The following is a 12,043-nucleotide window of genomic DNA, read 5'->3' on the forward strand; positions in this document are numbered from 1 at the left end:
ATAAAAAGCCCTAGAAATTTTACACTAATAACATGATTTAATTCAATTTCATTAAACTTAATGTTACAAGGAAGGGTTTTAAGACTGTTCCTAAAGAGCATACAATGAGTTTTATCGATATTAAGTGACAATTTATTGGCGTATATCCAAGATTGCACAGATTTAAGTTCTTTATTCATTGTGTTAACAAGAGTATAAGGATCTCTGTGTGTTAAAAACAGATTGGAGTCGTCAGCAAAACATATTATAAAGGAAAGAATTGGCGAGGAACTAGGAAGATCGTTAATGTACAAAATAAACAAAAGAGGGCCTAGTAAGGAGCCCTGTGGAACACCACATGAAATTAACTTTAACTGAGAATCACGACCATTTGTGACCCTGCACCTCAAAACAAACAAAAAGTCGCCAGACATGAATTTTTAGTTAAGACCTTATTCTGAAAGAGCAGACTTTAAGCTTTAAAATGATGTATAACTCAAAGCAAATGGACTCTCCTAACCTATCTAAATATTGGAAAGAAAGCACAAACTCAGGAAAGTGTGAACTGAGAAAAGAGGCTCTGAAATACATTGTACAGTGTCTATTCAAGCGCTTAATCTTTACCAAACCGTGCTGGCTGTGCGATGAATGGGACAAAAAACAGGAAGTAAACAACCAGAGTAACAACAATGAAGAGATTATCAGATTAAACTGAAATTAAAATGCCTCATTAACACATTCTGTCCATAATTAATGCCAACTTTCAAAGCAGTGGCATTATCCTTTCAAAAGTTATTAGAGTTGAAAGTGAAGAGTGTGGACAAGGTATTTCAGAAATGAAAAAGGGATTCTAAAGACACACCTAATCACACTATTCTACCAAAAATGTTCGAGATAAGCTGCTAAAAAAACACACTTTCCTGCCCGTTTTATGATACCAAATTTTAGCATAATGTAAAAGAAGACCCGCTCTTTCAGAAAATATGAAAAAGTCAAGTTCGGCTAGGTTGACCCATTTCACTTATTTTCAGTCCTCTCGCAAAATTTATATTACATTTATACTCACAAATTGTTTTCTGTTTGATAGATAATCTCAAAACCAGTCCAAAGCCTTCCCACGTTTACCATAATGTCGTAGCTTGTAAATCAGAATATCACGGTCAATTGTGTCGAAGGCCTTTGAAAAATCAAGAAAAACTCCAATAGTGTGGGAAACATCATCCATAGCATGTGCAACTTTATGGATAAAAGTGAGTAAGGCATGGGTCGTACTGTGGTTTTTCCTAAAACCAAACTGGGAGTTACAAAAAACTTCACACTTTTCGAGAAATTTGTGTGTGCGCGTATATACCAACCTTTCAAGAAGTTTTGAAAATGAAGTTAACAAAGAAATAGGGCGATAATTTATCACAGATTCTTTTTGTCCTTTTTTAAAAATTGGTACAACTTTAGCTATTTTCATTTTTTGTGGAACTATGCCAGTAGATAACGATAAATTAAAAATGTGTGTTAATGGTGTAACTACTTCATTAATGATGTTTTTAAGGAGGAAATTGGTGATTCCGTCACATCCAGAGCTTTTCTTATTGTTCAAATTTTGCACGATATCTTTGATTTCTTCCTCAATGACTGGTTCGAAAAAAAAGAGACTGCTGATTCTGGTCTTTTAAAAAGTAATAAAAATCAGTGTTTGAGTGTGGAATACTGCTGGCAAGATTAAGTCCTATGCTTACAAAGTATTCATTGAATACTTCTGCCACATCAGCTTGATCTTCAATATACTTATCATTATAGATAATATGCCTGGGGGTTCAATGTTCTTTTTAGTGTTCAGCGCTTCATTTATCACCTTCCACGTAATCTTGATGTCATTTTTATACTTGATGAATTGCTTTGAAAAATGCATTCGTTTGGCTAAACGTATGGATGATGTAAGAACGTTGCGATAATGCACATACCGAGACCGAGTTCGACTGTTAGGAGTGCTTGTTAGGATCACTTCTGTATGAATATGAAGAGCTTGCTTCCAAAAGGCGCTAAATCCAATTTTTATCGAACTCCATCTTTCGCAAGATTCGAACAGATCTTTGTCATGTGCACATAAGGCACTAAAAATTTAATCAAAAATGTTTGAGGAAATATGAAAAAATCAAGCATGAAATTCACGCTTTCAACCAAAAGGCGCTAAATCCATTTTTGCTTTCAACCAAAAGGCGCTATATCCAATTTCTCTATTCCGGTCTCTGATTGGTCAGAGCACGCCAGCTGGGGGTGCTCTGACCAATGAGAACATGCAACACGTACTATTACATGCAGCAATACTGCACTACATACAGTAGTTCAATGGCAATTCTTCACGGTCGGTCGGTCATGGATCACTACCACTAGTGTCTGTAGTGCTGTACAGAGCCATGGCATGAGTCGAAAGTACATGACAGTTTCATAATGGATGCAAGACCAAAGACTGCCGATGATCTAAAAAGTGGTACGAAAAGTGGAAAAATGAGGCAGTGTTGAAGAAATGCAAGGCTAAGCAGTGGAAATACAGCTGTGAAAGGTGAGTTTACTTATCTGTACGACGCCCAGATTAAGTCAGTCCCATATGTGCGTCTTGGTGTTGGGACCGAGATGGGCATCATACCCTACTTTGAACATGTCGAGTTGATTTATGAGCAACGTAGAATGTCAAATTTGGGTTTTATTACAAATTTTATAATTAGTCATTCACTGGGATCAATAATCTGCTGGGGAAAATCGTGAAATGGGCCCCACCATGCACCGGCACCACAAACGGGGCTCGTCGTCGTGCATCAATGTAAATTATGTATTTTACGTGTTGGCTACCAGCTAAATGTTTACCTGTACAAGGCTGTAGTGTAGAGCTCTAATGTTAGAGCTCTATTAAATGTTAGTACTATATAATAAGTTTTAGTAAATTAAACCTTTTGATCTACGGGTTCTCAGTCAGTCCGCAGCACGTATGCTAATGAGCCGATCCGGCAAGATTTATTCAGCACTCTCGTTGACGATCTTTGCGTTCGAAAGGTGTCTCGTCGTGCGAGATTTTGCGAGACTTTGATAGGGCTATGGTTTTCACAGTGTAGCGACTTGTACATACATTTGTCATGGCTACAAGTCACGGTAAATTGTTTTCCAGACTTTGATCTTTATTTTGATACTAAATTTGCCTATAACATCGAATCTTATCATGACTATATAATCAGTTGAATTTGCGTAAATTTTACCTGCTTTTCACGGAAGATTTTGTCATCTAAAGTTCTTTTTTGGTTCCTGACCGGATTAAGAAACTGTTGTTTCTGATTTTGGCTTTTTCGTAGAGAGAAAACTTAGATACTCATCATATATTGGAGTCAAGGAGACGCAAGCATGATTTATACTAGTTTTTCCGTTTTGAAATGTCTGTAAAATTCACTCCTAAGCCAGAAATATGCTCCGCACAAAGTGTACAGTGGTGCGAAAGAGCTCTCTCATTGGACAGTGCGTGCGTTCAGCGCTTGAACTACACGCGTGCCAAGAAACCGCAAGTGGCATGAAACCGTTGCTGCAGCGTAATGACGTAATGCAAGCGCTGAGTGCAGGCGCTGTCCAATGAGAGAGCTTACTCTTGAGATTGCACGGTTTCAAGCTGATCAGCACTGACATCGATGTATACTTTACTGGTTCCTGACCGGATTAAGCAACAAATTTTCAAGATATTTACATGGATACAAAGATTAGGAGATGGACTACCAAATAAAGCATTTTCATTGAGACGCAAGGTGAATTTGGTATTTTTTTGACGTCTTGAAAATGTACTGCACGAATTACTTTTTTCATCATTTTTCAAGCTCAAATTACGCTATGATATTTTTCATTTACAATAATTTGAGTAACATGTGACGATAGTTTACATATTTTCCTTGAATTTGATACCAAATTTGTGAACATAAGGTGTATTTTTGTAGCCGAAAGCCCAAGCACAAAATCCCCTTACGCAGCTCATTACGTATGCAAGCCTAAAGCGGGCTTGCATACGAGTTGAATAAATACGAGCGAATTATCGGGTGCTGCGGACTGACTGTTCTGCTTGACGATGCAATACCAAGCAAGGTAAATTTAGGCCTATACTCAGATACTAGTAGCTACTACCAGATATTATAGGGTGGACTTCATGACTTACAGCAACAGGGCTGCGTGTGTATAACAAGGTAAATTTACCGGTACTTTTCGGCGATGCAATACCAAGCAAGGTAAATTACCAGTAGGCCTACTACTAACGTATAGGGTGGACTTACAGCAACAGGGCTGTGTGTGTATAAACAGGGTACTTTTTGGCGATGCAATGCCAAGCAAGGTAAATTACTACTAGCGTTACTAACATAGGGTGGACTTACAGCAACATGGCTGCGTGTGTATAAACAGGGTAAATTTACCAGTACTTTTCGGCGATGCAATACCAAGCAAGGTAAATTACCAGTAGGCCTACTACTATTACTAACGTATAGGGTGGACTTACAGCAACAGGGCTGTGTGTGTATAAACAGGGTACTTTTCGGCGATGCAATGCCAAGCAAGGTAAATTACTACTAACGTTACTAACATATGGTGGACTTACAGCAACAGGGCTGCGTGTGTATAAACAGGCGAGCCGCTGTGAACCAATACTGACATGCACTGGTGGGGCCTATTTAACAAGTATGCCGTTAGTTTAGCGTAGGGTTGTATACTTCTTCTTCTTCTATAATCTTCAAAGGGCTATAAAATGCAGCCTATCACGAAGATGAATACAACTTGTGTGCACGATGAGAGGAGGGGTGTGGACTTAATCACAGGATATGATTTTCAGGTGGGTCATTAAGAGTTCCTTGAACTGCTCAGGTGAGACTGCACAGACTACAGAGCTTGGAAGTTTGTTCCACTCAGGTATGGATCTCTGGGCAAATGCAAATTTGTCGATGTTGCCCCTGGGGCGGTATGTTTGGAAGCACATGTCATGATTTTTCCTGGTTTTGGACGAGTTAATTGTGAAGAATGTATCTGGATGAATTGCAACAGAGTCGTTCATGATTCTGTACACCATAGTTAATCTGCTCACAGTACGTCGTGAAGATAGGCTGGGCCATTTCAACTTATTAATCATACTGGTCACACTGCTCGTTCTTCTATAATCAGCTGTGACAAAGCGAGCTGCCTGGCGTTGAATCCTTTCCAGTTTTTGGATGTCCGAGGCCATGTGTGGATCCCAGACACTACAGCAATATTCTAGATGGGGTCGTACAAGGGATTTATAAGCTGCCTCCCTGAATGACTGAGGGAAGAACCTTGTGTTACGCCGGATGAAGCCAAGCTGTTGATTAGCTTTCACGGAGATTGCTGAGATATGTGATGACCACTTGAAGTCATTGGATAACGTGACACCAAGATATTTAACAGATTCACACTTTTGAAGAGCAGTGTTATGGATGTAGTAGCTGCAATTCATTGTGGATCGGGAGGGGCAAAATCTTACTACGAAATACTTGCTGGGGTTGAATGACATCAGCCAGGTGTTTTCCCACTGCTGCAGTGCATCAAGATCTTTCTGTAGCATCCGGGAGTCTGTGCTACTGCTGACTTCCCGGTATAACATGCAGTCATCTGCGAAAAGTCTGGTTGTGGATGAGGTTACTTCAGGCAGGTCATTTATGTAGAGTACTTATGGTAAGAATAATCAAGGGTCATGAGGAAGTCTTTCCAAGGATAGAATGAAGGGCAAAATCGTGAAATCGGCCCCACAGCAGTGTGCTTGCACTCGTGCATTTAGCAATTTTATATCGTAATTTCGTGAGAGATTACGTCATATATGAGATCCCGCTAGTGCGCGCGCCACTCAATTCGTTAGTCGCCGCCATCTTGCTTACACGCGAATTTCTGTGCATCGGAAAATTCGCCGGAATTGCACTTGAAAATTCAAGTTTCGTTCGAGTTGGATTGACATAATAGCTAAAGTTACCTCAACGGGAGGTTTTGCCAGGTTTTTTATGGTTTTTACGATCATTCTTCAGCTGAACAACAACGGTATTTATGTCTTCAACCAACGTTCCAAACGTGGGCGGCGCAGCCGCACCACCGCTGCTGACAGCAGCTGCTGCGTCCCCGGCAGCCACCGGCGGGGGTCGCGGAGACCAACACGCACAAGAGTGCAAGCAGAAAACTGCGACAGCCAAAGGTAAAACGCCTACTAGAGCCGGCAAGGTAGGTACTAGTAATAGTACTACTGCAACTACAAGCAGTGCTAACCCTAGTGGTAGTACCGGTGCAAACAAAACAGTGAAACCACCTGCCAAACTGGCTTCTAAAGTTTCAACTTTGGAGGATAGACTCGGCAAGCTTGAAGGCCAATTAGCTGTGGTTGTTCAATTTGTGGAGGCACAGTCGGCAAAGCAGACACCAGCCCGTGAAGGCGGTGGCAATGGAAAGAGTATCAGGACTCGTTCTGAATACTCCCCTTCAGACTCGGCAGATACTGACTGCCATTATGATGATGAATATGCGGCACCATTTTTGGGCCGAGATATGGATGAAAACTCAGTGATAATCCAACCAGGTCAAGGGGATCGTTGTCAGGATGACAAATTTGATATTGAAGAAGGCGAAGTTCCCCCTCCTGTAGTGGAAAAAGTTCCAAACATTGCAGCCAAATTTGCTGTGGCTGAGGAAGTTGGTCCCCCCATTGACCCAGAAATTGCTAAGTCTACAGCCTACCTTCTGACCCACCAGCTTGAGCCCAAAGTGGTAGATGAAACGATCACTAAATACCCCATTCCCAGCAACTGTGAGCTGGTGGATGTGCCGAAAGTCAACCAAAGAATCTGGAATGGGCTACCTGCCTTTTCAAAGACACGAGACCTCAAATTTCAGAGACTCCAAAAGAATCTCACGAGAGGCATCAATGCCTACATACATACAGTGTCGGCACAGAATATTACTGAACAGCAGCAAGATGCACTAGCACTTCTGTGCAGTGCGAACTTTGAGCTAAATTCCTTACGTAAGGAATTCATGAAACCAGACATTGGTTATCAATTCCAACATCTCTGCAAGCCCTCTACACCGGTCTCCAAATTCCTTTTCGGTGACGACCTGGGAAAGCAAATGAAAGACATTAGAGATGAACAAAAAGCAACTGAGGGTGTCCTCAGGAATGAGCATAGCAGACAGTACAAAAAGCAGCGTTTCAGCCCATATGACTATGGCAGGAGTGCATATGGCAAGGGCAGGAGCAAGATTACATCAGGAAGCTCGAATTTGCCCCAACAGTACCGCGACGCGGGCTGGACTACATCTCGTGCAAGCACAAGTGATGTGACTAGGCCTACAGGTGCAAAAGGACCGTGGACTGGAGCTACCAGCCATGCTTTTTTAGGCCAGCGCCCCAAGGGGAGGGGTAAGCCGCCAGCTCCCCACACCTTCACACATCCCAGGCAGCACCAACCGCACTGCGGCAGCAAGCAAGGCTCAGGGATGAAGAGAGCACGATAACCTCCAGTTCAACTGACGAGGTAAATGTAACATCCTTTTCTAGTGATCATGCAAAGCTATGTCATCATGATAATGTAGAACCTGTGGTAGGAGGTCGACTGAAGCAATTCTTCCCAAAGTGGCGCAAAATTACTTCAGACCCACATGTGCTAAATGCTGTAAGTGGTTACAGGCTTGAATTCAGTAAAGAGATGGGTGCACCATCTAGAACTAAACCCCCTTACATTTTTCGATGTGATAAAGCCGAAGAGGCTGATATTGATCTTGAAATTTCTAAACTCCGTGACAAGGGAGTAATTGAACAGTGCCAGAGGGAAACTGGAGAATACGTGTCTAATATTTTTACACGGCCTAAAAAGATGGGGGTACACGCGTTATCCTAGACCTGTCTGATCTCAACAAATATCTCCAGTACCAGCATTTTAAGATGGAAAATATCCATACTGCTATTGAACTCATTTCAGAAAATAGTTTCTTAGCTTCAGTCGACCTTCGGGACGCGTACTATACAGTACCTGTGCACCCAGCACACAGGAAGTTCTTAAAGTTCTCCTGGAAAAATCAACTTTGGCAATTCAAAGTACTGCCTAATGGCCTGAGCACGGCGCCAAGGTTGTTCACTAAACTACTGAAACCTGCATTCACATTACTGAGAGAGCAAGGGCATGTAGTAATTGGATACCTTGACGATATCCTCATTATTGGAGAAAGTGAGAATCAAACTTTGCAAACGGTTTTGGAAACCACTAGCATCCTTGCACAACTTGGGTTCTTGGTGCACCCAGATAAATCAGTACTATGCCCCACTCAAGAAATACAATTTCTTGGTTTCATTCTCAACACTCAGACCATGACAATTCGACTGCCTGATAACAAATCAGAGGAAATACAGTCCTTGTGCACTGAACTTATGCTTTCTCACCCTTACGACACCCTAAACCTATGCTCGAATTGTGCACGGATGCCAGTGGCAAAGGCTGGGGGGCATCTGATCATACCACCCATACAGGGGGTAGATGGAATGAAGACGAACTGCAAAAAGCCAGGGAGAATAAGATTAATTATCTGGAGACCCTGGCTGCTGGCATGGGACTCAAGTCCTTCTGTTCTAATTCACAAAACATTCATGTCTTGTTACGGCTAGATAACAGTACTGCTGTTGCGTACATTAATAACATGGGAGGCATTAAATCCCTTGACTGTGATCGGGCAGCCCGAGAGATTTGGCAGTGGTGCGAAACTCATAAAATTTGGGTCACAGCAGCACACTTGCCAGGAAAGCTGAATGTGGAGGCAGACCGCATGTCTAGAAAATTCAATGACCGCACAGAATGGATGCTTGACCGCACAGCTTTCCAAGAAATAACCTCACGTTTTGGGACACCAGAAATAGACCTATTTGCCTCCAGACTTAACAAGCAGTTAGAGAACTATGTCACATGGCTGCCCGACCCACATGCCAAGGCTGTTGATGCCTTTACTCTCGTTTGGGGAAAGTGGTACTTTTATGCATTTCCTCCTTTCTGCTTAGTTGCTAAGTGCATTCAAAAAATCAAATCTGACAATGCAGCTGGGATACTAGTAGTCCCAAAATGGCCAAGCCAGCCATGGTTTCCTCTCCTAAACAGGATGATGAATGAGGAACCACTTGTTTTTCATAGGAATGAATCCTTACTAACATTGCCAGTTTCTAACACTCCTCACCCACTTCACACTCAGATTGATCTTCTTGCTTGCAGGTTCTGTGCAACCCCTTCAGAGATGCGGGATTGAATGCACGGATAATTGCTGTAATGGCCTCTTCTTGGAGAAAAGGGACTAAAAAACAGTATGCAGTGTACATAAACAAATGGAAAGCATTTTGTGACAAGAAATGCAGCAACTACTTGTATTCAGATGTTCAAGCTGTCCTGGAATTCCTGAGTGACATTTTCTTCGAAAAAGGGGCAGGTTACAGTGTCATAAACTTAGCACGGAGTGCTCTATCTTCATTTGTGATACTTCGAGATACTATGTTTACAGTTGGAAACCATCCCTTTATCCAGAGGTTTATGAAGGGAGTTTTTCAGCTACGCCCACCCAAGCCTAGATACATGGAAACGTGGGACGTTAACCTTGTTTTCAATTTTCTTCGTTCTTGGTCCCCAGCGCACGTATTGGACCTGAAAAAATTGACGCTTAAATTGTGTGTGATTATTGCATTAATCTCAGCACAAAGGATTCAATCATTACACTACCTAAGCTTGGATGATATGGTGTTAAGAGAGAATGCAGCCACCTTTCACCTTCATGATCTCCTAAAACAGAGCAAGCCTGGAAATTACTCACACAGTGTCAAGCTCCAGGCATACCCACCAGACAGGAGACTTTGTGTGGTCAGGTATTTGCAGGAATACATCAGAAGGACCCACAGGATCAGAGCTAGTGAGCGGTACCTTTTTGTTAGCTACAAGAAACCGTATCACAGGGTATCTTCTCAAACAATCGCTCGCTGGATTAAGGAGGTTTTGGAGGCTGCGGGTATTGATACAGGGATCTACAAGGCGCATTCTACTCGGGCAGCGTCTACCTCCGCAGCCAATAAAGGAAATTTCCCAGTATCTAAGATACTTGCGCAAGCCGGTTGGGCCAACGAAAGAACCTTTCGCAAGTACTACAACAAGCCCTGTCCTGCTGAGAAAAATTTTGTAGAAACAATTATCAAAAAATAGACTGTGAAGCCCTAAGATTTGAGCAGACATGTCTTGAACTGCCTGAACTTGTGAACTCTTGGAGACACAATATCTATGCAGCATTCAGCCTGAATGAGAATGGCAATGGAACCTCTATCTAAGGTATGCTCCCTACCCCTTTTCGGGGGGGGGGGGGTTGCCTCGAGAATGTAACCACTGGCTTCGAAATCTCATATATGACGTAATCTCTCACGAAATTACGATATAAAATGGAAGATTAAACGAGAACTTACCGTTTGAAGTTTATTATTAATTTTATGAGTAATTGGAGGGTGAGATTACGTCCCACCTCACCCTCCCTCAATTTCAAACGGTAACTTAATCTCTCGTTATCTTCCTACATCAGTGGTCACATTCTTGCTTCTAATATTGAGTGGTGCGCGCACTAGCGGGATCTCATATATGACGTAATCTCACCCTCCAATTACTCATAAAATTAATATTAAACTTCAAACGGTAAGTTCTCGTTTAATCTTCCATTAAGCAAGGTTAGGTTAGGGTTTAAGATTAGGTTAGGGTTGTACTTATAGTTGAATTGGCTGTTGAATTAGTCGAGGGACATTAGGGAGTCTTTCCAAGAATAAAACATGAAGACCAAAGAAAAAAAAAAAACTGGGGAGAAAGGGATGAGTATGCTGTGGAAATCGGCCCCGCCTCTGTATCAATTGCTCGTAAACACCGTTTGGTGGGGCCGCATTCACAAGTATCATACTATGGAAGAAAGCCCCAACGCCGTGCTTATGTACCGATGAACGCCACACGGTGGGGCTGAATTCACGAGTATAAACAGGCGAGCCGCTGTAGTATTAGTGCTGACACGCAGTGGTGGGGCCTACTTCATGAGTATGCCAAATGAAGTGTATTACTACATTGTATGCAGTGGAAACTGGTCCTGTTGCTGTATCAATCATGCATATTAAAGTGTCGTTTGGTGGGGCCACATTCCTCAGTATTAGCCCTGTATTGTGCAAGAAAGCACCATATTGAACGTGCCACATGGTGGGGATGTAACAGGTAAGCTGCCGTATTATTTAGTACTGGTGATAGAGAGACAGTGGTGGGGTCCATTTCACAAGTATGTCACTAATTATCTGTTGAAGGAACTGTAATCAATAAATGAAGTTACCTTGACTCATTTTCTCAGTTAAGTTTTCTGTAGATCTACAGCGTGTAACTATTCAAGTCAGTCTATACAGTACTGCTTATGCTGTGTTGCAATGGTAATGACCTGGTTACCTACTTTTCTAACTGTTCAAGTTGGTCTATGCAGCACAGGTGCATTGCCCTGGTAATGATAGAATTAGAGCCTGTCTAATATTCACTGATGGATCTTATAATCCTGATATGATTGCATTAGTGGTTTTTTTATGGTTATATTAAACATTAAAAAATTATGTTAAAAAATCTGTAAATCAAACTAGTCCCTTTCTTTTTGGTCTTTTAGTAGAGTAAGTGTTGCTCAAAATCACTATGACTGTCTAGAAGCTATTGAGAAATGTATCAAAATTGGAAGTTTGAGGTTGTGTTTGCTACTCGTGGACAGATATTCTAAGCCAACGGTATTAATTACTTTTGATTGAATTCTCTTACTCTTCTCCCAATTCAGGTTAATGGCAAATCATCCTTGGAAGTCATACAACCTACAGCATATCTGCAAGCAGCAAGTGTCACTGAGCTGGCAAGACACCCAACGACCTGCCCAACTCGTTGTCACGCCCAATACATCTGTCCCCCCAGGAGCAAACCTCCCAAGGAGGGAGTGGGTGTCATTAAATCGGATTCGAACCCGAGTTGGGCGTTTCAACGTAGCC

At 42.0% G+C, this 12,043-nt stretch overlaps 1 protein-coding gene across 1 annotated transcript; it reads left to right on the forward strand.

Annotated features, from left to right (window-relative positions):
• Positions 1–6,437: 6,437 nt before the first annotated feature.
• On the forward strand, positions 6,438–7,500 carry LOC140226320 (uncharacterized). Its single transcript, XM_072306814.1, has one exon. It carries the CDS (start codon positions 6,535–6,537, stop codon positions 7,498–7,500), a length of 966 nt encoding a protein of 321 aa, XP_072162915.1. The 5' UTR covers positions 6,438–6,534.
• Positions 7,501–12,043: the final 4,543 nt, after the last annotated feature.

This window comes from Diadema setosum, chromosome 3 (assembly GCF_964275005.1).
Source record: "Diadema setosum chromosome 3, eeDiaSeto1, whole genome shotgun sequence".
In the NCBI taxonomy this organism is placed as follows: domain Eukaryota; kingdom Metazoa; phylum Echinodermata; class Echinoidea; order Diadematoida; family Diadematidae; genus Diadema; species Diadema setosum.

Coding starts and splice junctions, on each gene's coding strand:
- LOC140226320 (XM_072306814.1), top strand. CDS start 6,535: ATGGATGAAAACTCAGTGATAATCCAACCAGGTCAAGGGGATCGTTGT.